The sequence below is a fragment of the Anser brachyrhynchus genome (assembly GCF_964034855.1).
Source record: "Anser brachyrhynchus genome assembly, chromosome: 1".
In the NCBI taxonomy this organism is placed as follows: domain Eukaryota; kingdom Metazoa; phylum Chordata; class Aves; order Anseriformes; family Anatidae; genus Anser; species Anser brachyrhynchus.
This window is the reverse complement of record NC_137694.1, coordinates 48,497,147-48,519,084: the sequence shown is the minus strand read 5'-3', so window position 1 is coordinate 48,519,084 and position 21,938 is coordinate 48,497,147. Positions and strand designations below refer to the sequence as shown.

Genomic DNA, 21,938 nt, shown 5'->3' with positions numbered 1-21,938 from the left:
GAGGATGTAATCATTTCATCTCAATTTAACCTTTCTGAATCTGGCTCCTATCAGAATTTTCTCTTAATGCATCATGTAAATCTGAAGCACACAAGTAGGGGTGAAGTGTGTGTGTGTCAAAGCACAACATACAGTGGGGAAAGATGAAATGATTTTTTCCAAGGCTCAAGACTTTCCTGGAGTTTTGTTCTATTATTATTGTAGGGTTTTTTAAACACTGTACCTCTTTAAACACCATGGGATGCTACATATGCGGTATATGATCAGCTGCTCTCTGCCTGATGGACCAGGGTGGACTTCCCCAGCTCACAGCACCAGCCTTGGTTCCAGGTGATCTGTTACCACCAATTCTGGGGGACAACAATAAGAAGCAGCCACAAAGAGAGGAGCAGGAACCTGGCCAAAGATGCCATCATCTTACACCCCTCCCTGGCACTTACCTCTGGCCTGGCATCTGCTGCAGCTACCCAGGCTTCATAACAAGGTCCTAAGGGCCTTTTTGCTGCCATTCAACTCAATGCTAAACCCTGCCTTCTTGCCTGCTTCCTGCGTGTAACACGAGCAGAACCCACCTTTCAACAAGCCAGGCAGACTTCCACAGCAAGCAAAGGGAAAACACAGTATTAGACTCACTTCACTGTGTCATGTTCCTACAAGATTAGCCAGCTTTTAATGCCTGGAACATAAGGCCACAGACAACCCCTCCATAAATCTAGCAGTACCCATCCCATGCTTAGTGTTACCCTCTAGTACAAGTAGCTGATGGGAAAAGCACAGCAGGCAATCAGCACAGGTTAGTGTATCTGCCATAGCAAGCAACACCTGAGCAGCCCATGTGAAACCTGGATTTACATTTGACCTTGCAAACCTGACCCTACAAAAATCATGGCTACCTGAACTTCGTACAGGGAGGTACAGATTAGGCCTAAGACAAAAAGAGTCCATCACAGTGCTGAAGAGGCGCTCTGCCTGCATGGGAGCAACAGAAACAACTCTGCAACAAGTCCTTCAGTCAAATGAGTTTCCTTTGTGCATGCAATATAAACACATGGCTATGCTGCATGTATATGTATGCATATATTGAAGTGTTCCTGATGCATGTTTGGCATGTGAATTTAACAGTCTCTGGGAAGGCTGGTGAGGCTTACTGTACTGTTAGAGGTACTCCTAACTCTCATTTGAGAAGAATCCTTCAGCACTCAGTGCCTCAGTGACAGGCCAAGCACAGGTGACAATGCCCTAGCATCAAACTGAAGTAGCCCCAGTAGTCAAGTCAGGGTGCATTCCCTGTCCCCACCCAGGTCAGCCCCTGGGCACTTCAGCTAACAGCTTCCTCCACCACCACCCCTTCAAACCAGAGCAGTTTTTATTCTTAGTGTTCTGTCCTGCAAACAGATAGAAAAAAACCACTTGCTCACACCTCACCCCTTCTGGCTTTCACCTGTAAGTGCTGAGGGGAGATTATCAAGACAAATAACAAGGATAAAGCAGTTAAGCTGCTTGCTGCTCCTCCTGCTGTACCTCAGTGCAAGGTAACAGTTACATACTTGCTCTAAGATCTTCCTGCACACTTCTTATTGAAGTGTTGTGATACAAGGTATTGAAATCCACTATAGCAGACACAATTAGCAGCTGTGAGCTACCTTCGTAATGTATCAAGCATTGCTAAGCCACCTTACATCCATCAGTTTGATTGCACTCGAAAGCATCCAAACTGACTACTTAAGTGCACAAGTCTTGTGCTAAAACAGGCCGACTGAAACACAGGAGAAAAAATAAATAAATCCCTCTGAGCTTGTACACCAGAGCAGTCCTCTCTTATGGCTTTAGGACCAAAGCGTTGCCCCACTTTTCTCCCCATATATAAGAGAAGAAAAATAGGAGAAAAAAAAAAAACAGCAACTGTGAGCTATAAGCAAAGTTAACATTTATCTTCCTTATTTTAACAGGTGTTAAGAACTGTTAAGAAATTGTATTGCAGAGCAATGGCAGCCCACTACAGTTAAATGAAGCTCAGCGTCTATACAATGAATAATCACTCTTCCTTTTATTTCAGTGTCATATTACATTACAGTCAAGACATGTTATTGACAAAACCTACCAGACATTTTTACTTCAAAAGAAACCCTCAAAAAAATAAAAAAGATACCCCACGGAATGTGCACAAGTTGAGATGTCACAATTTTTGATGTTTCTAGTCCATTAAGATGTTTCACAACAATCTCCATGTGTCAGAAGTACGCTTTCTTGAAAGCTACAGAAGCAACATTTCACTTGTTTTAGACTAAGTCAGCTACCACACAAAGGAACTGCTCCATCAGTTCCCAGTGATAATACACTGCATACCCATGAAAGCATACGGTTAAGTGTTAAGAGACAACCACTGACTGTTTATGCAAAAACAAAACCCTCCCAAGCCGCCTTGATCTCAAGGAAATTACTGCAGATGTATTTTGCATGTGTGGTTTTAGTGTCTATTTGATAATCCAGGCTTAAGAGCTGCAGTTACTATCCAGAACCTAACGAAGCGATAGCAACACTCTTGTTGAGGATTTCAGGACATTTGACACATAGCACCAGTAATGCCAGAGGAAACCCATTTATTGTAAACTTAGCGTAAGTTTATCCAATGGTCATCCGTTACAAAGTGGAGATAAAACTAATACTCCAAGAGACAGCTGCATTTGCTAACCAGCTGTAAAGGTAGAAGGAACAGAAGTAACCTTGAGTTTCAGATAATGCCTGTGAATATCCATCTGCTTAGCTGAGTTTAAAAAAAAAAAAAAAAACCTCTATCTGTCTGGCTTCAGAGAATTTAGTCTATTTAGTCTAAGTTTCACACATTCCCCAACACAAGATAGAATAAAATCCCCAGCTTTACTTTATACAGAACTCTTAAATCAGGTTTATTTTTTTGAATATATATATACACATATACACACACACAATGCCAAATTTAAAAGGATTAAATATGCCTGAATACATCCTACAACAAGCAGGAATTTGTTTATTTAGGAACCCCATTTAAAGTTTGCTTTCGTTACAACTATCACTTGAAAATATTCAAAATAGTTTTGAAATACAGTATTTTACCTGTCCTTTTATACCACTAATTTCAGACATATCCTTACTATGGACTCCTACATTCAAACTCAGTATTGACTTCTTTAAGTCCCCAATTTGTTGAGATACTTAATAAAAATAAAGTGAAATAACCCAGACACGTACTGGCTACCATGTACTCAAATGGTTCTATAATCCACTTTATTCAGTCACTACCAAACGGGGGCGGAGGATTTTTTTCTATTTATATATTAATAATATTCCATCAAGAACTTACTCAATTTTAATTACATCCCCGTATTAGCTACCAACTCTAGCCAAGTTTTAAGCCCTGAACATACGAACGCCTAGCCATCTGCAAAATGGCTTTGGGTCTGGATTCATCCCACCTAGTTTTAAGCTAAATTCTGTTCAGCACCAATTCAGATCCCGCTTCTCTGCGGAAGGAAGGGAAAGCCACATTCAAAGCCGCACCCTCGGCCTGGAGAGCCGAGGCATGCCCTATGCACCAGGGAGCATCCATTTAAAGCTTTAGGAGGTAGGCGAGGTGAATCCAGGGCCTGCTGCACAGTTCATGCATTCTCAGCTGCCCGCCCCAAAGTCGCCCGCATCAATAGCACACAGGGGGCGTATGCCAACTAAACCCAAGCACGTGCTCATCTGTGTAACAAGAAGGTAGGGTTAATGGCACACACCCTTTCTGAAGAACAACCCGTCACCAAGCCCCAAACGCAACTTTGGCTTACATTCAACATAGTAACTACTTTTAGGACAGGTTTTATAGCTCAATATCCCAAAGCTGAATTCTGAACCAAGCTTGAACCGCGTTTCAAGAACTGCAAGGGACAACACCAGTTACTAACCACTGCAAGCACTGTCTGTTGGAAAAATGTCATTTTAATATTTATCTTACATAAGAGCACAATAAATACACCACATTCTATAGAAATTTCAGATGATGCTAGAGTAAGAGGGAGAAGAATACCAACAGACTATATAACCACGACCCTGTATTGCATGGCGTAACACTCCCCACTACAACCACAGCAAGCTGTCATTTACACATTCCAGGTTGGCTTTGCCAAAAGTTTTTAAGATTTTATTTGGGGAGTGGAGGGTAGTGCAGGAAGAGAATAGGGATACAGGAATTTTAAGGGAAGTAATAAGATGGGTTCCCAGAAAAGATGCTGGACTCCCAGACGAGATGCATACACTCGAGAACAAGGACAAGAAGGAAGTTTTTCCATCAAAACTTTCCTTCCCTCCAATAAAGAAGCTTTGTTGCTATTTAAGCAGACTGGCTCTTCAAGCAAGTAGCTTAAAAAGGCTTGTAGAGTAAAACCAGTGGCAAGAGGCGCTAGCTAGAAGTGGTTAAGCAAACATCAGTCGATTTACAAGCTGGCTGTAACAGTGGTTTCTACACACACCGGTATTTCATGTTTATAGAGGACAGGAATTAAAGAAGTTAGAAAAGTGTGCAGCCTAACATTTGATGACAATCAGCAAAGACAAGTTATGCAGATACTCACAATTAGTGCTGTCATTTCCTCTCAGCCTCCTATCTGATTATGCTCAATTTCCATGAAAACGTGTATCAGTGCATTACTGAAATTATGATTACAGTGGTTACAGAGACTTTCTTCCCCAAAAAGTCACTCCAAATGTAATTTTGTATAAAATCGGGCAGGTAAGGTCATCCACATAACACAAATTAATAAGTCAGCAAACAGAAGCAAAGAATATTGTGAATTCCACCTCTTTACTCTTTAATCTGTCAGACTGGTGAAGACAAATTGTCAATTCTGGATTCAATTTTTCTTTTTTTTTTTTAAATACGATTGTCACATTAGAGAAATGAAAACACAGCAAAATAAACTGTACAAAGGCAAAGTAGAATAACAAAAAATATTTTACTAAAACATAAGATTTACAGGAGATTTTCCAGACAAGCCATACAAAATGGTCACAAGCTTTTTCTTGGAGGGATTTTTTTCTACACTTGACAGCAGAATCACAATATTATTAGTGAAGGTGATGGATGTTTGTTTAATGTTCCCATTTTTTGTTCAAACAACGAAGCTTGTCCATCTACAGCGTCTAAGTTAGACTGGGCTAGAGGGTATATTCTAAAGTATAACTGGTTAGCTGCTTTTACCAATGCAATTAGCATCACCATAAAAAGGGAGGAGGAGCCCACAAAATTAAAACAAAAAGCCCCGCAGCTAACCCTGCCTACCTTCATTCACAGTGCTTATACTTAAACCATGATGGGATTAAAAGCAGAGATGTGCTGCTGCTTTTAAACAATTTCACAACAATCCAGATGATACTTCTAGCCTCTGCTCATGCGTTACAATAGTGAATTAGGACAAGACACAGATTTGCTAATGTGCATTTAATCACCAAAGGACTGAAGATGTCTGGGCTTTTATTCTGTAATGTTTCTAAGACTGTGTCCATTAAATGCAAACAAAAAAAGGAAGAGGTCTTGGCAGAACAGGAGAAGTGATGCACACTTGATGTTCAAAGCGCATTTAAATATTATTCATGGCATATAGCCTAGTCCATGCTCTGGCTGTAAAGAAAAAAATATACGTATAAGAAAAAAAGTATTTTTCGAGTTTTATTAAAGTCATTGTTTTATTTAACACCACTTTTACACTGCTCCTGCAAGTACACAAAATACCAGTTCTGAGACTTCACGTGCAATTTTGACCTCCTGGAATATCCAGTATATAATACACAAAAACTGACAGCTGCTGAAGTGGTCTGACTGCAGTGAAGCCAACAGTGAAAAAGGGTTAACGTAATAATTCTTTCAATCCATTACAGCCTGCAACAGAAGCAGGTTCAGAAGAGATGTACTTTTTGATACTAAATAATCTGTTTCTTAAACTTTACACTAAAAACACAGCTGTGCACTTTTATTTTACTGAGTGCAAATTAGACACCCTTACAAATTAGGAACATAAAAGCTCAAGATAAAACAGATCTGTGTTCTTCTAGAAGGCTGCATTTACACTCCTGAATAGAGTGCTGCAGGCATTCTGAGGAAACTTGCACTACAACCGCATGCAACAATTGCTTCTGCACATTGCAGGCATAAAACAGGAGGTCAGGATTTAAAACCCCAACCAATTAGTCATCAGCTCAATGTATTTCCTAAAGTTAGAAAAATAGTGTCAGATACGTCACCTGTTTCTATGGCTTGGGCTTCATTGGTCTTCCATTGCTCAGCTACATCGTTTGCTAGTGGATCATCTGGATTGGGAGCGCTTAACAAAGCCTGGATTGATAGCAGAACTGTACGAATCTGCAAAGCTGGGGACCATTTATCTAAAGAGACATTTATAGCAGTATGAAACACCACATTCACAGTCTACAGAAAAAAAAAAAACAAGTTTTCCTCCCCCAAATTAAAGGATAGGTTAGGTATTCTTGCAAACACACTAAATCTCTTTTTAGGGTTGATCTACAGTTCTGTGCTTATTAACATAAAAAGGAAAAAAATAAGGTTGCACTTACCTTTCAAAATATCTAAACATATTCTTCCCAGCTTGTCTACATTAGGGTGATAAATTTTGGTCATGAAACGTACTTTAGGAGCTGCCATTGGATATTCTTCTGGAAGGAATAGTTCAAGTTTAAATGTCCCACCCTCAAAGGGGGAATCCTGTGGACCTGCAATGACCACGTGAAAATAACGTGCGTTGCTTTCATCTGGCTCTGCTTTTATCCCAGGGACTGGCTCTGCCAGCAAGCGCTGGGTTTCCTAAAAGAAGGAAAAAAAGAAGAGGCAATGTAACAAAGACAACCTGCTTAATACAGATTGCACAGGCTGTATTTATTTTAAAACAAGTATTTATCATGAGTTATTTGACTACACCCACTGAAAGTACCACATTAAATGAGTGCCTTAAAGTCAAAGAGCAGGATGTGGTGAACGGGCACACATCTCCTTTCAGGTCCCTCAGCTGCTGAAACAGCGTACGCCTCAGCAGCACCAGGTAATGGATAACAAGCTGTCCTAAGCAAACCTCTTAACTTCTGATTAAACTGCTGCCAAGCTCATTTTTTTTTTCCCAGTATACATAAAAGCAATTTGAAGAATACCACAGTGACAATACCAAAAGCATTTCCCATTCTACCTTGACTAGGAAAGTATTCAAGCTTTACTCAAATACGAGTGGACAGGGTTATTGAGATGAATGTTTGTACTGGAATCAGAGCCAACTTTCAAGAATTGAAACTACTGCTCTGCTGCAATATTAAAGATGTTTTTAAGGATGTTTAATATATTTATACATATACCTGTAAATAGCTTTTGTTCAAGCACATTCATTCTACAAATAAGCGCACTTAAATTTACTCTAACAACCAGTTGGAGACAGACAAGCTGTTCTGTAAGCAGCAGACTTAGGAAAGGCTGGTTTCCTACACAGATTTGTTTTCTTTGTTGCTCAACTCTTCTGCCTACAGCACTAATCCTACCCCAGACACCAAGATGTGCCCATAGTCAAGAGCTGCCCACGTTCTGACCATCCTGCTAATGCACTGAACAGACTAAGCTCTGTACGTCTTTCCCTCCCCTCCGCTGCCAGTCTTCACAAGTCTTGTAGGCACCTTTCCACTGTTATAAAAAAAAAAAAGCTGGAACTGGCAAAAGGACATTAGGCAGGGACAAGAAGTTCTGCAGAAACCTCATTTCCTCAGGTAATTTTAGCCCCATTTCCTGCTTTTCCTCCAGCTTGTTTTCACTGTGTGCAGTTAATTTTATCACCACCTTTTTCCATGTTGACTTTCACAAAGAAAAATTCTCCTGTTTCTGCTGAGGAAAAATGGTACTTGTAGGTGTAATATTAATTTATTACTCTAGTTTTATAGCATAGTTACTCCGTGTCTACAATAGCACTAAAACCAGCACAAAATACCTCTACTTAAGTTCTTCAAATGTAACTGGACCGTTACAATACTTGCATTTTGTTAAAATAAACTCACACAGTACTTGTGCAGCTGTCTTGATGCCATTAAATAACACCTCATTTTAGCAAAAGATAATCGATGTACAAAGCAGCGAAGCCACAATAATTAACACCAAAATCCAACTATTCATCTCAAATTCAACAAGTTCCCACAACTCATAATATTGAGGTTATTACTATGTACAAACACACAAAAAATAGATTTATCTGGTCCGATTCCTTGTTGTGGCTACACACTGGCTACTTATCGGCACAGGGATTAGCTGCCAATGCCACTTATACACGTTCCTTGAAGGGTATCCACGCTGCCCAAAGCTTTCTACATTCCCTCATGCAAATATATTTTAAAGGATACAGGTGAATCTACAGCATATTCAGAATTTGCGATCTGTTGGTTACTTCCCTGTACAGTACTTTTGTAGAAGAGCAGTTCTAACTGGTACTTAAAGCTTTAGTTCAGCGTATGAGAGCCTGCAAGTAAGAAACCATGGATTATCCCTGTAAAGGTATAAAACATTCTCCACTTCTTTGAACATGTTTTCAGTAAAAGTGCTGCCGCAGGTAAATGCGCTAATTCAGATTTCCACCTACGAAGGATCATATACTTACTGCAGGTTGACACTTTTGGAAGAGGAAATAGCGTCTTATGCCAAATAAACTATTACAATGAGCCAGCTTGAAATTAACAAAACTTTATGAAAAGGTCCAATTTTTCAGCTTCTTCACAGCTGCTACCACCTGCACTTTGCCACCAGACTTGCTAATAGGCAAATCACATCTTTCCTACGGGTGTGCCTAAATTTTAGACGGAGCCAAGGCTGTCAAACACACATATATAATGGTGATTAAAGCCTTAAACATACGAAGGCTTTTCAATAGCTGGGCTGACCTCAGCAGTCCCTAGCCCCCACTCAGTCCCTCTGATCTCCCCACTGCCTCCCCAGCTACGGCAGCATGCTGACGGCAACCGTCCCACCGAGCCAAACCTGGCTTAAAATAACCCAGAATCAGCAGTTCTCTGGCAGCAGCATCAGCACTTCCACCTGCCAGCAGAACTGAGGGAGCGACGTCTGGCTGTGAGCTGCACAAACCGCCGCTAAAAACCATGCGTCAGTAAACAACGAGCGCGCCCGTAGATGAGAAAACGGGTTCCTTTGATAAGGCATGGCATCGTAGTGAAGGAGCTATACCACTGCTAGCATGTCTTTGCGTTCAGATGCCTCTGCAGGATGCGGACACGGTTATCTTGCTGTAAGACAGCACAGAAGGGGTGAGCATGGAAAAAATCACGTACGTTGCGCAGAGCTACGGTGGTGCCAAGGCTATTCAGAGCCCGTGCAGGACCCGCGTGGAACATGAACATGAGTGGGAAAAGTGCTTTGAACAAGCACGTCTTGCTTCCTGCACTGCACACGGCGCTCCAGCACTACCAGCACAGCTTGAACTGCTTCCAAACAGAGGTGAGGAGGAATACTTGCAAGGAGCCTGCGCGGGAAGTGGCTGACGCTCGTCCTTCCTAGCGGTCGGGCTCTGACGCAGCCACCTGCCGAGCACTTCTCCATGGCAGACCGAACGGCAGCCGTGGCTCCTGTGAGCACACCCCACTTCTCTTTTATGCAGAAGTTGAGAGGTATCTCTGCATCAAAAGAGGCCTTTTTAAAACTCTACACACAGACAAGCTTGTTAAGACCATGGAAAAATAACAGAGGTGATGCCATTCATTGAGAGAACATGAAGTGGTTTTACTTAAATATATAGATACCTGCTGAATTCTGACAAAACAAGACTTCTGAACTTCAGTTATGAGGAAAGTTATAATATCTTCAATACATATTGGGCGGAACCACAGAAGAGTAGTAGAAAGGGGAAAACGAATCAAAAAGTTATGTTTTAAAGCCTATGCACATAAAGCCAAAAACAAACCCATAAGTCACCCATAGAAGAGTCAACAAAAGTGGGCTCGATCTACAAAAAGGAAGCGTTTAATTTCCTTTAACATGGTAATCTGATTTTGTAATTTTAGGTTACTTTCCCCTGGGGATGGTTCCCCGATGAAAACCAGCCTCTCAAACACCAAAAGAAAATAATCACTTCCAGTTAAACTTTTAAACTTGCTACGTTTCTGAACTTAATCAGGAAGCTCGAGCGTACTCAATATTTCACTTTCCCGTATCTCTTTGGGCGATCAGCTTTCTAATAGCTTCTTAGCTGAGCAAGCGACTCTTGTGCAATCTGCTACTTCCCCCTTTCTCCCCAAACTAGTTTTTGAACCCTTTGTCCAATTTCAGCCGGTTTCTTTAAGCTCTGTAAGAAGTCAGTGGCTAGGACAGAAATCACGCTCTGCGCTACTGAAGAGAACATCAGGAAAAACCCCGATACGACTTGTGGTTTGGCCACTTTATTTCAAGGCACGCACTGTTTCTTGCCCACCAATGTGCCAGTAGGGGTAAAAATGGAGCTAGGATACCCACATTTTATCATGTAAAGCAGCATAAAAGGATAAATGCACAGAAAACCAGGCTTTACAGTTCTGCTGCTAAGACAAGTGTGTTCGCAATACAGCAATTCATTTTGTCTTCGCAGAAATACAAATTTCCATCCAAATAAGTGTTTCAGAACAGCACTTCACAGTGTTTCTTATCAGCTCTCCTCTAGCATACTGAAGTAAGTTTCACAGAAAGTATTAAGACGGGTTTTGAGCTCTAAAGCATTTAACAAAGTATCCCTTGCACCCATAAGTTAAATGCTTATTATAGTTATTTCTATTTGCCATACTCCACAGCATTTTTAGAATGAGATCTCTTCTTGCTCTTACTTTTACTCCACTTTTTCCAATTTCAAGTTAATCTTACAGTTTTCATTGATTAAAGAAAATGAATAAATAAGTGGAAAATGAAGATACATGCCAGTCAGAAAAAAACACTATCATTCACAACTGGTTACGCCCCCCCCCCCCCACGATTTTCTTTCTTATTTTTAATTAAGTGCTTAAAAGAAACACAGAAGTGTTGAAGGTGTTTTGACAAGCAAAAGTAAAGCTTTGCTTATTAGCACAGGTGGCCTGAAGTAGAGTGACAGATGATACGGGTGGGACAGATGGTGGAGCTGACATTCTCTACAGCTATTCTTCTATGAAGACATTAAACTGAAGGCTAATTGTACCCGAGGGGGGAAAAAACCCTCAACCTGTTTATGCAGCAACCTGTGAGGACAAGGCTGCCCAGGAAGAGATCCGTGATGGCTAGCAGAGAGCAGAAGAGCAGGAGGTGGGAGTGGGGACTTTTCAGGTTGCCCAGACAGAGCAACCGCACAAACAAGATACTGATTTCAGTGTTTCGTTCTTTGAGCATTAGCCTTCATCAGCCTGCTTTCAGCAGAAGAAGAAAAAAATACTGAAAAGCAGGCAAGCACCACGATACTCCTGCATCCACGCCCAGAGCACGACAGAGCCCCTCTTTAAGGAGGCCAACTGAACAAGAGAAGATGCTGCCACACAGACACGCACAAAAATCAATTTTTAAAGCACAGTACAAAGAAGGAATCTATTAAAAATATACAATTATTTTCATCCATTCTAGTCTTGCAACAGTCTTTAATAAAAGAGGCTTAATAAAAGCCTCAAGTTGCCAAGACCTCAGCCAAAACAACAAAAAAGAATGTCACTACATGCTGCAACTCTGGAAAACAAAAAGCTTCTGTAACGTACTTCAGAAGCCTTACTTGCTATCAGCCCCCTGGCAGCACCAAACAACGGCACACTGGAAATTACAATCAGAAGGCTCATTTGAAAAAAAAAAATATATATATATATAGGTATTTCTTACATAACAGAGCCACTGCAGTTGAACTGAAATCTTTAAAGCTTCGCTTGCCTGGTAAAGACCATTCCAGCAGAGCAGGAAGAAACTGCTGCATGGGATTAGACAATTTTTAAAGTTTCTTCATTGCTTTTTATAATGGAGTACTGTATTCTTTGCTTGGAAAAACAACTGCTATTCCTTTCCCTGTACTTTGGCTATAGTTAACCGCCACCAATTTCATGTTGCCTACCAAGGAATAGTGGCTAAAATAGGTAATAAAGGAAAAATCAGCATCTAACATCTACAAAATACAATAAAAATTAAAAAAGGCTATTGTCTGAAGACTTCCAGAATTTCAGAAAGAAGTCTGCTTGCAAAGTCAGCACAAACTACCTCAATGAAGAAATCCAAACTCAATGTCTTCAGCCAAAGTTGCTCTGCTTTGCAATTTATGTCTGATGCTCAGCTTCTCATCACCCCCGTTTTCTTATTTCACATTCAGTATTACTGCTGTACAGTTAACACTGATTAAAAAAACCCTGCATATTAATCCATAAACATAGTTAAACAAAGAATCCATAAACATAGTTAAACACTGAGGTCTTTAGAGAGATGTTACAGTTGGAGGAGTACACTTCGGACACAACTTATTGCAGTCCTTTGCTCTACTCAGTCTTTTAGTATCAACTGTTAGATCACCCAGTGAAATTCATGAAGTCCTTTACAACAAGAGGAACCTAGAGAAATCCGAACACCGTACAGGGCCTGAACACTTTCAGCTGGTAACTGAGTGGCCACCAGGGGGAAGGAACAAAGAAAGCTGCGGGGCCTTCCCACTTCGGCCTGTTGGGCACCAACATTTGTCCGCATAGCGGTCTTTTGACCTCATGGTGAACGAAACACAGCGTGTAGCCAAGCCAGGGGGAAAAAAAATAAAATAAAAATTACAAGAGAGAAAAGCCCGTGGGCTGTCCCACCACATGGCCATGCAAACAAAGAGCTGTGCCGACCACGAGGAGGGGGCAAACGCACGGTGTCAGAAGGGTGGGAGAGGAGATGGCTCCGGCCGTGGCGGCAGCACAGGCAGGTGCGAGCCGGCAGGTGAGAGCCTGGAAGGAAACGCAGAGGCTCCTCCTCGTCCCAAAGGAAGAGGCTTAACTACCAGAAGTGCTAATTTCAGCACCAGATGGCAAACGGCTAAATTAAAGCGTTCACCCACCTATCAGGTCCTAAGCACCAAAGGCTCTGTGTATCTTCTTACTCGCTATCAAGTCATCTAGCGACTTCTGACAGCGCTGACGGCACAGGGAAAGGATCCTTATGCCCAGCAGCTCTGTGCCAGTCCTGTAAAGATGTAACATCACTGAGCCTCTCAGAGTTCAACACAGCCGTGACAAAACTGCTCTGGAAGTTCAGAACAGAAAACATCAATAAGGCCTCTTATCCAAGAAGAGAACGCTGTGGCTATCACAGCTGTTAAATATTTAGGCTTCTCGAATGCTGCAACGCCACACCTTCACGCAAGGTCTCGGGGGAGATACTCTTATTTTCATCAGCACAACTCCCTACACAGCCGCCAGGTAACTTACCTTTGCTGCCACCCAGCAAGATGGAGGTTACAGCCCCGAGACCTTCTCAGGCCAAGGCAAGGCACAAGCCCTCTTCAACCCTCTTCAGGCAGTGAAACATTTTAGCTACTACCCACCCCGACCTGCAAGTCCCACCAACCCTGAACAGCTTTATCCAGGGCCGCTCAGGGAGCACAGATGACGGATCAACATCCCTCTTTTTATAAGATCACCCGCAACAGAAGCTACATCTCCCAGTGCTTACTGCTGCCCCCTCGCCGGACATCGCCATCCCTCAGCCCTACTGAGAAAGCACATCCCGCCAGCACACCTTATTCGATTCTGTAGAAGTTAGCTGGGCTCTCTTACCTACGATTTTAACCCCAAAATCGTTGGCTGACCGCACAAAACTCTGCTGCCACCTAGCAGAGGACAGCGACTCCCAGCAGAGCGAGGGACGAACAGCTGGCACCGGCTGCAGGTAGAAGCTCCTGCCTCCAAAAGGCCAAGGGCAAGGCGCGGGAGGAGGCGCTCCAGGCACCAGGGCAGTTATCCCGTGTGGCCCACGGGGCAGACACCCGTACGGCAGCCCGCGGAGCAGGCTCGAACTGTCACATCCAGAAGCACTTCTAGAGAGGATGTGGTGGAGATTTCAAGTTCTACAGATGACACTGCAAGTTAAGAGTTGAACAACGACAAAAAAGAACAGAAAATGAAAGCCACCAGCTCCACTTTCTGCTGTAGCAGAGGTAACACCACATGGAGGGCACCGCACGTACCGATTTATGTGGGAAAAGACAAAACCAAAAGATACCCTTCAGTTTAACTAATTGCTGATCAGTCACTTGTCAATATTTGCTCCCTAGGGAAGAGCCAACATTTCCTGTCAAGTTCTCCAGGAAGATTTCTAAGTCAAAAGAAAAGTAAATATCAAAAATCATAGATTACACCAAAGTTCTGCTCTGAGTGACTACGAACCAGCGCTAACCCCTTTATCTCGTTCTTTGTTGCTCCAGACGTTGACTTTGCAATGAAGTCAAACTGTTCTCCCTGCTATTTCAGCCCACCAGTCCTTCTTAATCAACTCAGCTCACATCTATAACTGGGTGTTGTGAGGAAAGGTGGACACCCGAGAGTCCATCAGAGTGGGAAGCCGTACGCCCTCGGCAGCAGGGCTCACTCGTACAGTCACATGCAGCCCTTTCATCAGCCCGAGCAGTAGCAAAGTCAAACAAATGAGATCACAGAATTGATTTGGCTTAAGAAATAACCTTTACTGCGGAGTTCGGAGCCAAAGCAGTCCCTTGGTCCAAGCTTGCTGCAGCAGCACACACTTTTTTGTGCCAGCACAGCCCAGGTTACAGCTGTTTACACAGTACGGCGGGCCAACGAGAACCACAGGCTAACCACCTTGAGAACTTCTGGTTCATCTAACTTAAGGTGGTGGCAGCTTTTCCACCTTGTGCTGGCTGCCTGCACGAACCACGGAAGTGTAACACCAGCTTCAGCACTTCACTTCGGAGCACATACCGTACATGTTTATTTCCTATCTTCATTCTGATCACAGAAAACCCTTGCCAGCTACCACTACCTTCATGTTCCAACTACAGCTAGTAGTTGGTTGGATTCATTTTCTGACACGAACTAGAAGCTAACGGTTTTAGCTGCACAGGGCTAAACTGAAAGCAGCACACTGGCACGCGGACAAGTTATAATTACTTGCTGCATGGCAATTCTTCCACGTCCTTTCAGCGTGGGATAGAGAGGAAGATCACACTTCACCACGAACTGACAGGTTGCACAGAAGAAGGTGAACTGCACGCACGTTTTCACTTTGATTCTCGAGGGGAAGGCAGCAGGAGACATGAAGAAAGTTGTCAGTCAAAATTGTCTCCTACATACATGAATAAAGCTGCATAGAAAAACCACAAAGACTTAACCCGGTAACTTTTTCTAACAGCACATCGCATTTTGGCACAGAATTCTTCCAGACTCTATCGTTTCATTAGCTACAATTAAGAAAACAAATTTGTTACCCAGGCGAATGCCCCGCTGCCTGCCAGATCTCAAAATGCTTAGACGAAAATTGCAACGCTGTAAAACAGCTGCGTTGGAGAAAGTCTCCTGAAGATGCTCTCCAGCCTTTAGGAAAAGAAGAATTACCAATGAAGCCCATTAAACTTTAACGCAGAGGTCAGACATCGTAAAGAGAAGGCTGTGCTTGCGGTTTCCAGCAGCTGGCCTGCACACGGATGCCTCTGTTCCTTGCCCGGGGTGCGGGCACCCCACCTGCCTGCTGGGGCTGCTGCCCCCCAACACCCACACGGGGGGGGGCACCGCGGAGGTCAGCACCGCTCTCCCCCGACACCATCCCCAGATTTTCCACAGCAGGTTAGGGGATTTTGGAACTGTGAAGCTGAGATCCTGTGCAAATTCCTCGAGGATTATCTGGGTACTAGCACAGCTCAAGCTTTTTACGGTGCATCTGCAGCTACGGTAAAGCAAGGCACAACTGAATTCAGTACGCTAATAGCGCAAGCCGTTCCTGCCGTCACATTTACAGTTCGCATTAAGGCCCTGCATTAACATATAGGGCCAACGATCAAAGTGGGATTAAAGCAAGGAATTCACACCGAGCTTTTGTCCAAATGCCATTTATGGCAACATTTGCCACTTGCTTGCTCACTATCAGTACTAACCCACCGGTCACGCACAACAAAAACCACATTTTTGCTTTGTGCTATTACACAAAATGAACAGTGAGGATATATTTCTGCTGGCTTTCACTGGATCAGGCAACAACTGTGCGCAAAGTGATAAAAAAACATTGCCATCAATACTAAAAGTTTATTATACTACATATTTGTATCTCAAAGATGCTCAATTATTATATAAGAAGGTACTCCAAACAAAAATTTTGCCTCTAGCTGGATTATTTGCCATTCTTTCCTCTGAGTTTGCCCTCTGGTTTCTACCGCAAGCTTCTCTAAGGAAAGGACTATGCAAAGTTATTGGTGTTCTTCTCTTTGAGACCTTTTATTAAGGCTCCACACTTCCCATTTGAGGCCGGCTCCTTGGTGAAACTTGACCATATTCCTACCCACTGGGGCTGTGTCTCCCTCCCAGCCTCCCCCATCCCCACGAACCCATCCGTGCCGCCAGCCTCCAGGCTGCCGCACCTGCCTCGGCACCCTGCGCTGCCACGGCCAGCCCGGGCTGTGCTCGACGGCTGGCACGAACACTCTGAGGGGTCACGAAGCACAGAGCGTATCGCCTTCCTACAGCTGCTGGAGACTCAAAAAAAATCTGAAAAATTCAGAAGTTTCCATCCTTCTGTCAAATGTGAAGTTCTCCGCAAGATTCAAACAGCATACACGGGGCAAAACACGTTTCAAAGACCAAAGATCCAGCTTCTCCGGTGAATGCCAAGGAACTGCACTGACCAGAAGTGATCTGTTTTCTACGCCAAATAACCACTCAAACTCAAAATACTACCGAAAGATATTAAATAGAAAAGACTGGACATAAATTTAAATTGCTTATGCAAGAAACAAAGAAAGGCCCCAAAGCGTCGGAGAAATCAAGAAGTAATGGCAACCTTAAACAGCCTTTCTTTGCAGGAAAATTATGCCACAGCAGTCCACAGCTTCCAAGATCAAGTGAGAAACTTCTAGCCAGGCAAGAAGGCTGTGAGTGAATTTAAGAACCCCTAGATAGTTTCAGAAGTTGCAGACTGAATACGTGATTTATATTAAAAAAAAAAAAAAACACAGTTAAAGCAGATTATACTTACCTCTAGACCAGAATTCTGCACGTGCCAGTCTCCAAATACACCACAAGAATCTCCGTAAAACCTCCCAGAAAGTTTACTTTCCAAGGTAATGTTTTGTAACTCTGCAATCCAAGCGTTACCCAGATTCTCAAAAAACACTGCTAGAAGGAGCTCGCTGGCAGTAATGAGGAAATGGCTTCTTATGCTAAACAGCAAGGAAGGAATATCTCAGAAAATAACACTACCGTGCAGGGGAGGAAATCAGAGCCCAGTAGCTTCACACTGATAAACTCCTTAACAAAAAAGAAGTTTGAAGAAACACCACGTACTGCTTCAGCTGTTTTGTTTCACGATACGAGCAGCTGCAGCGATTTAACAAAAGTGTTTTTAGCAGCCGGTTACACAGTTAACGCAGACCTGGACACCAAACCATGAATGATGAGATCACTGCAGCAGCGAAAACAGCAGAAAGAAACATTTCAAAAAGATGACACAAGGCAACATTGCCCGTCCCATTCAGATACACTGACTGCACTTGACACAGAAATGAGGTGGTTTGAATGTCAGCCAAAAAAAAAAAAAAAAAAAACCAGATGCAATTCAACTCCTTACTCCACTGGAGCTACGTGACTTTGCAACACAGGAGATAATTGGTGTAATAAATGCCTGAAAGTAAAAATTTCTGGGTTTATTTATCGTGTACATTGCAAAGAGTCACTTTTAATACTGTGCAGTAGGAAAACAGAATGCAGTCCACCACAAAGACACAGATCTATGTGAGCATACCACACCACATTTTCTTTGAGGAACAGATTTTCTGCACAAACTGACTCTCCAGAGGACCCTTGGTGTTAGACTACTGAAGAAAATCAAAATACCTCCTCTCTATTCACAAGAGGAAAGTTTCTCCAATTCCAGTTATACATTCAAGGACTCTGATATCATTTTCTGCTCAACATTTGCGATGTGTTAACGCTGTAAGCCACACCTCCAAAGCAAATCATCTCCTGAGCGTACAGATCATCCACCCCACTTGTTTAAAGCCTGCGTTTCTAAGTAATTGGCATATAGCGAGCCGGGAGTAATCCCTTATCTTCTGCAAGAAATACTTTGCCACATCTACACCGTCACCTTTCAAACGAGCGTGGGGTAGTACTGACAATATAAATAGAGCTCTCCGCTGAGCCGAGGAGAGCGCGGGGCCGCCAGTCACCCCGAGAGCCAGGCCGCGTGCCAGCAGCCCAGCACCACCAGGCGCACCTCGGGCAGCTGCCTGGGCTCCGCGCCCTGGCCTGGTGTGGGTGCGTGCTCCTACGCCCAGCTGGCCACTGCTGCGCCTCCCCCAGGTGAGGGCGCGAAGGCTGCACGTGGATCAAGGTGAAAAGGGCTTCTGCTAACAGGATCCGTAGTGAATTGGAGAGAAATGGCTTCTGGTGGAGCACCTTGTACTGCAGCTCTTTTAGCCTTCAGTAGCCCCCTTCTATCCTCTGACCCATCTTTCTCTCTTCCAGTTCCTTCCCTCATCTTTCAAATTCGCACTAGCAGTAAAGTTCATTTACTGCCCTTCATGTAAGGCAACCAACGTTGGGATATGTAACTCCTACATTAGGATCAGTAGGACAGCAAACATCAAATCCACCCTCATTTGAGACTCCTGAAGACTCGAGCGGACTTACTGCTAGGCCTGCACCTCTGCAGCTGTGATAGTTCAAAATACTGCTTTCTGCATTCAGGACTGCGATGACTAGCCAGATTCAAATCCTAGACCATACATACATCTGACGTCCTAACGCATGCACAGCATGGGAGATACAGAATGGGTCATCCAACACAACCAAATCAAGACTCAGAAGCTGTAGACTGCGTGCAGACAACCCATAATGCATACACGGGGCACAACCCACAATACACACCGCCCTGTAACAGACATTACTCCTGGTAGAGTCTAGGGAAGACCCCTCTGGAGGAAATATGGAGCTTCTAGGACTCTGCTGGTAGGAGCGTGTGCCCACACATCCATCTCCATGGATGGGATAAAACATTCCTGTGCCATCACCTATCTCGGAAAAGAGCTGTGAGCATTGCTCTATATTTTTTTTCTCCAAAAGAAGCTGAAAAAAACAAAAGTGCCAAGAAGGAAACGTATGTACCAGCTTACAAGTGGGTGCGCTTCTTGGCTGCGCGCAGGAAAATTGTCAAAAGCTACAGAAAAATCTAACATGGGCATCAGCTCCATGAGTGAGCTCTCACCACATCTCTGTGATGAATCCTGGTTCTGCTGTGTTATGAAACTGTTTTGTCGCACCTGAAATACGTTCAGCACTGTATGCTGTGAACCAAGGCAGCTGGATGACCAAAATCACTCTTGTAAGATGTGCCTTATGAATGCTTACGTTTCTGAGCAGCAGTCATAGTTTAACCGCTTTGATACACAATGAATCCTAAGCCCGTCTCATTTTTACCTCAACTCCTCTATCATCTATCCCATAAATCGATCGTTTTAACAACAATCCGGTTTTATTTTTGCATCATTAACTTGCCACGTTATCGTGTTTTATGGTGGCTGGCCGCTTTGCATGCCCAACCAGGAGAGCTTCCCAGCACCGCGAGTTATCTGTGACATTCATTCATTTGGAAGAGAAACGGGGCGCTACGATTTCCCCTGACTACCAACGAACCTTAATGCAGCAAGTTACTAACCCCTGTAAAAGCAGTTAGCAGCCACGACTCGAGGACTTCAAACCCCACCGCTGCAGGCAGAGCGGGGCTGGGGGGATTCAGCCCAGCAACCACCTACAGGGGCTGCAGGACCGGGCCACGGGGGGGCCGGCTGGGGGCACGCAGCAGCCCCTGTCCCCGCGCTGGGCGGCTCCGCCTCGCTCAAACCACGCCGGAATCGCCCCCGAGGGCGGCGGGGAGCGCCCCGGGGCCGCAGCGGAGCCCGGCGCCCAGCCGCCAGCAGCAGGCCTCCGGCTCGCAGGCCCGGGCAGGCCCCCTCCGCCCGCCACGGCCTGCGCCCGCCCGGGCAGGGCCGAGCACCGCGGGGATGGGGGCCGGGCCCCGGGGCGTCCCCGCGCCGAGCCCCGCCGCGGGGGGGAAGGGAAGGAAGGGAAGGGAGGAAGGGAAGGGGGGGGGGGGGGGGCGCATCCCGGTGCCCCCCGGGCGCAGCTCCCCGGGAGCGCGGCGGAGCAGCAGCGGGGCGGGCGGAGGGGGCCCGGAGGGGAGGGGAGGGAAGGGGAGAGGCGGGCGGCGGTGCGGCCGCGGTACCTTGATGATCCTGCGGGGCAGCCCGGCCATCTTGTCTCGTCGGGAGCAGGCTCGCGGGCTCGCCTCCGCCCGGGGATCGCGCACAGCCGGAAGCCGCCCGCGCCGCGCTTCCGCTGGCGCCGCCCTCGGCGCGGCACGACGGGCAATGTAGGCCCCGGCCGGCCGCGCGCGGGGAGCGGGCGCTGCCCGCAGGGCCGCACCCGGCCGCGCCCCGCAGAGCCCGGGGCGCCGCCCGGCGCTGGCGGGGCTGGGGTTTCCTCGGCCTGTCGGTGGGATAACGCGTGCTATTCCTGATTTCAGCCGCTGAAGTGTCGCAAAAGCACCTCCAAACGTACTGCCTTTGTGTTACTGAAGCCCCTCCGAGTGGATTTTCATCCTTCTTGACAGACAAATGCCGTAGAAGTTGGAGGTCACTTACACAAACACCATTATTTCTCGAGCATCCCATTGACACCCAGCTGTACAGCTGCATTCCAGCAGTAACACCCAGCGTTATCGCTGCTGTACGGGTGGGAAATAAAAGCACAGAAAGGTGAAAACACCGCCAGAGGTTACCGAGCAGGCTAGCAGCACGGCCAGGAACAGGATGCTGCACGCACAATTCCCTGTCAAGTGTTTTCTCCCAGGTCATAAACAGGACTTCTAGATGGCCTATGCCATGGTGGAAAGGAAAGGTCTCTGACACTGGCAAATCCTGACTGCATAACTGCTGACACATTCCTACCACAGGTACTGCCAACGTGTTCTATGTCCTAAAATTTAAGCATTTATATCAACGCATATTGTGTGGCTACAATAACATGAAGCACGTGTCAGATGTGGTGCACCTCCCTCCTTAGGATTAATTACAGAACATCCTGAGCAGGAAGGACCCACAAGGAGCATCAAGTCCAGCTCCTGGTTCCACACAGGACAACCCCCAAATCAATCACATGTCTGAGAGCATTGTCCAAACACTTCTCCAAATGCAAGCTCACTGCCGTGACCGCTGCCCTGGGGAGCCTGTCCCAGTGCCCGACCACCCTCTGGGTGCAGAACCTTTCCCTAACCCCCAGCCTGACCCTCCCCTGTCCCAGCTCCATGCCGTTCCCTCGGGTCCTGTCGCTGTCCCCAGAGAGCAGAGCTCAGCGCCTGCCCCTCTGCTCCCCTCATGCAGGCTGCCATGAGGCCTCCCCTCAGTCTCCTCTAAGCTGAAAACTTCACCCTCCCCACAATACTTCCCCAAAACTTACCTAGTTTTCCTTCTTTATCCTTCGCGCTACAGAAGGCAACTAACAACTACATTGTTCTACACTATTTGATCTCCTTAGCTGTTGAATAAAGCAGTAATTCCAATAAATTCATGAATAAATTCATGAGAAAAAAAAAAAAACAACATAATTGCTGTGCACTCTTATGTACATGTTTGTCCCTTTAAACACTTAGTTGCTCTGCTAAATTAATGGATGTAACTTTCTATGAAGTCAATAAAATCAACAATAACGTG

At 45.0% G+C, this 21,938-nt stretch overlaps 1 protein-coding gene across 1 annotated transcript; it reads right to left on the bottom strand.

The window, feature by feature from the left end:
• Window positions 1-4,803: 4,803 nt before the first annotated feature.
• On the bottom strand, window positions 4,804-20,609 carry UBE2N (ubiquitin conjugating enzyme E2 N). The gene is made up of 4 exons (XM_080575571.1): window positions 20,453-20,609; window positions 6,589-6,835; window positions 6,259-6,399; window positions 4,804-5,638 (listed from the first exon to the last, which is right to left on the bottom strand). Exons 1-4 carry the CDS (start codon window positions 20,480-20,482, stop codon window positions 5,598-5,600), a joined length of 459 nt encoding a protein of 152 aa, XP_080431697.1. The 5' UTR covers window positions 20,483-20,609; the 3' UTR covers window positions 4,804-5,597.
• Between the last annotated feature and the right edge of the window lie 1,329 nt (window positions 20,610-21,938).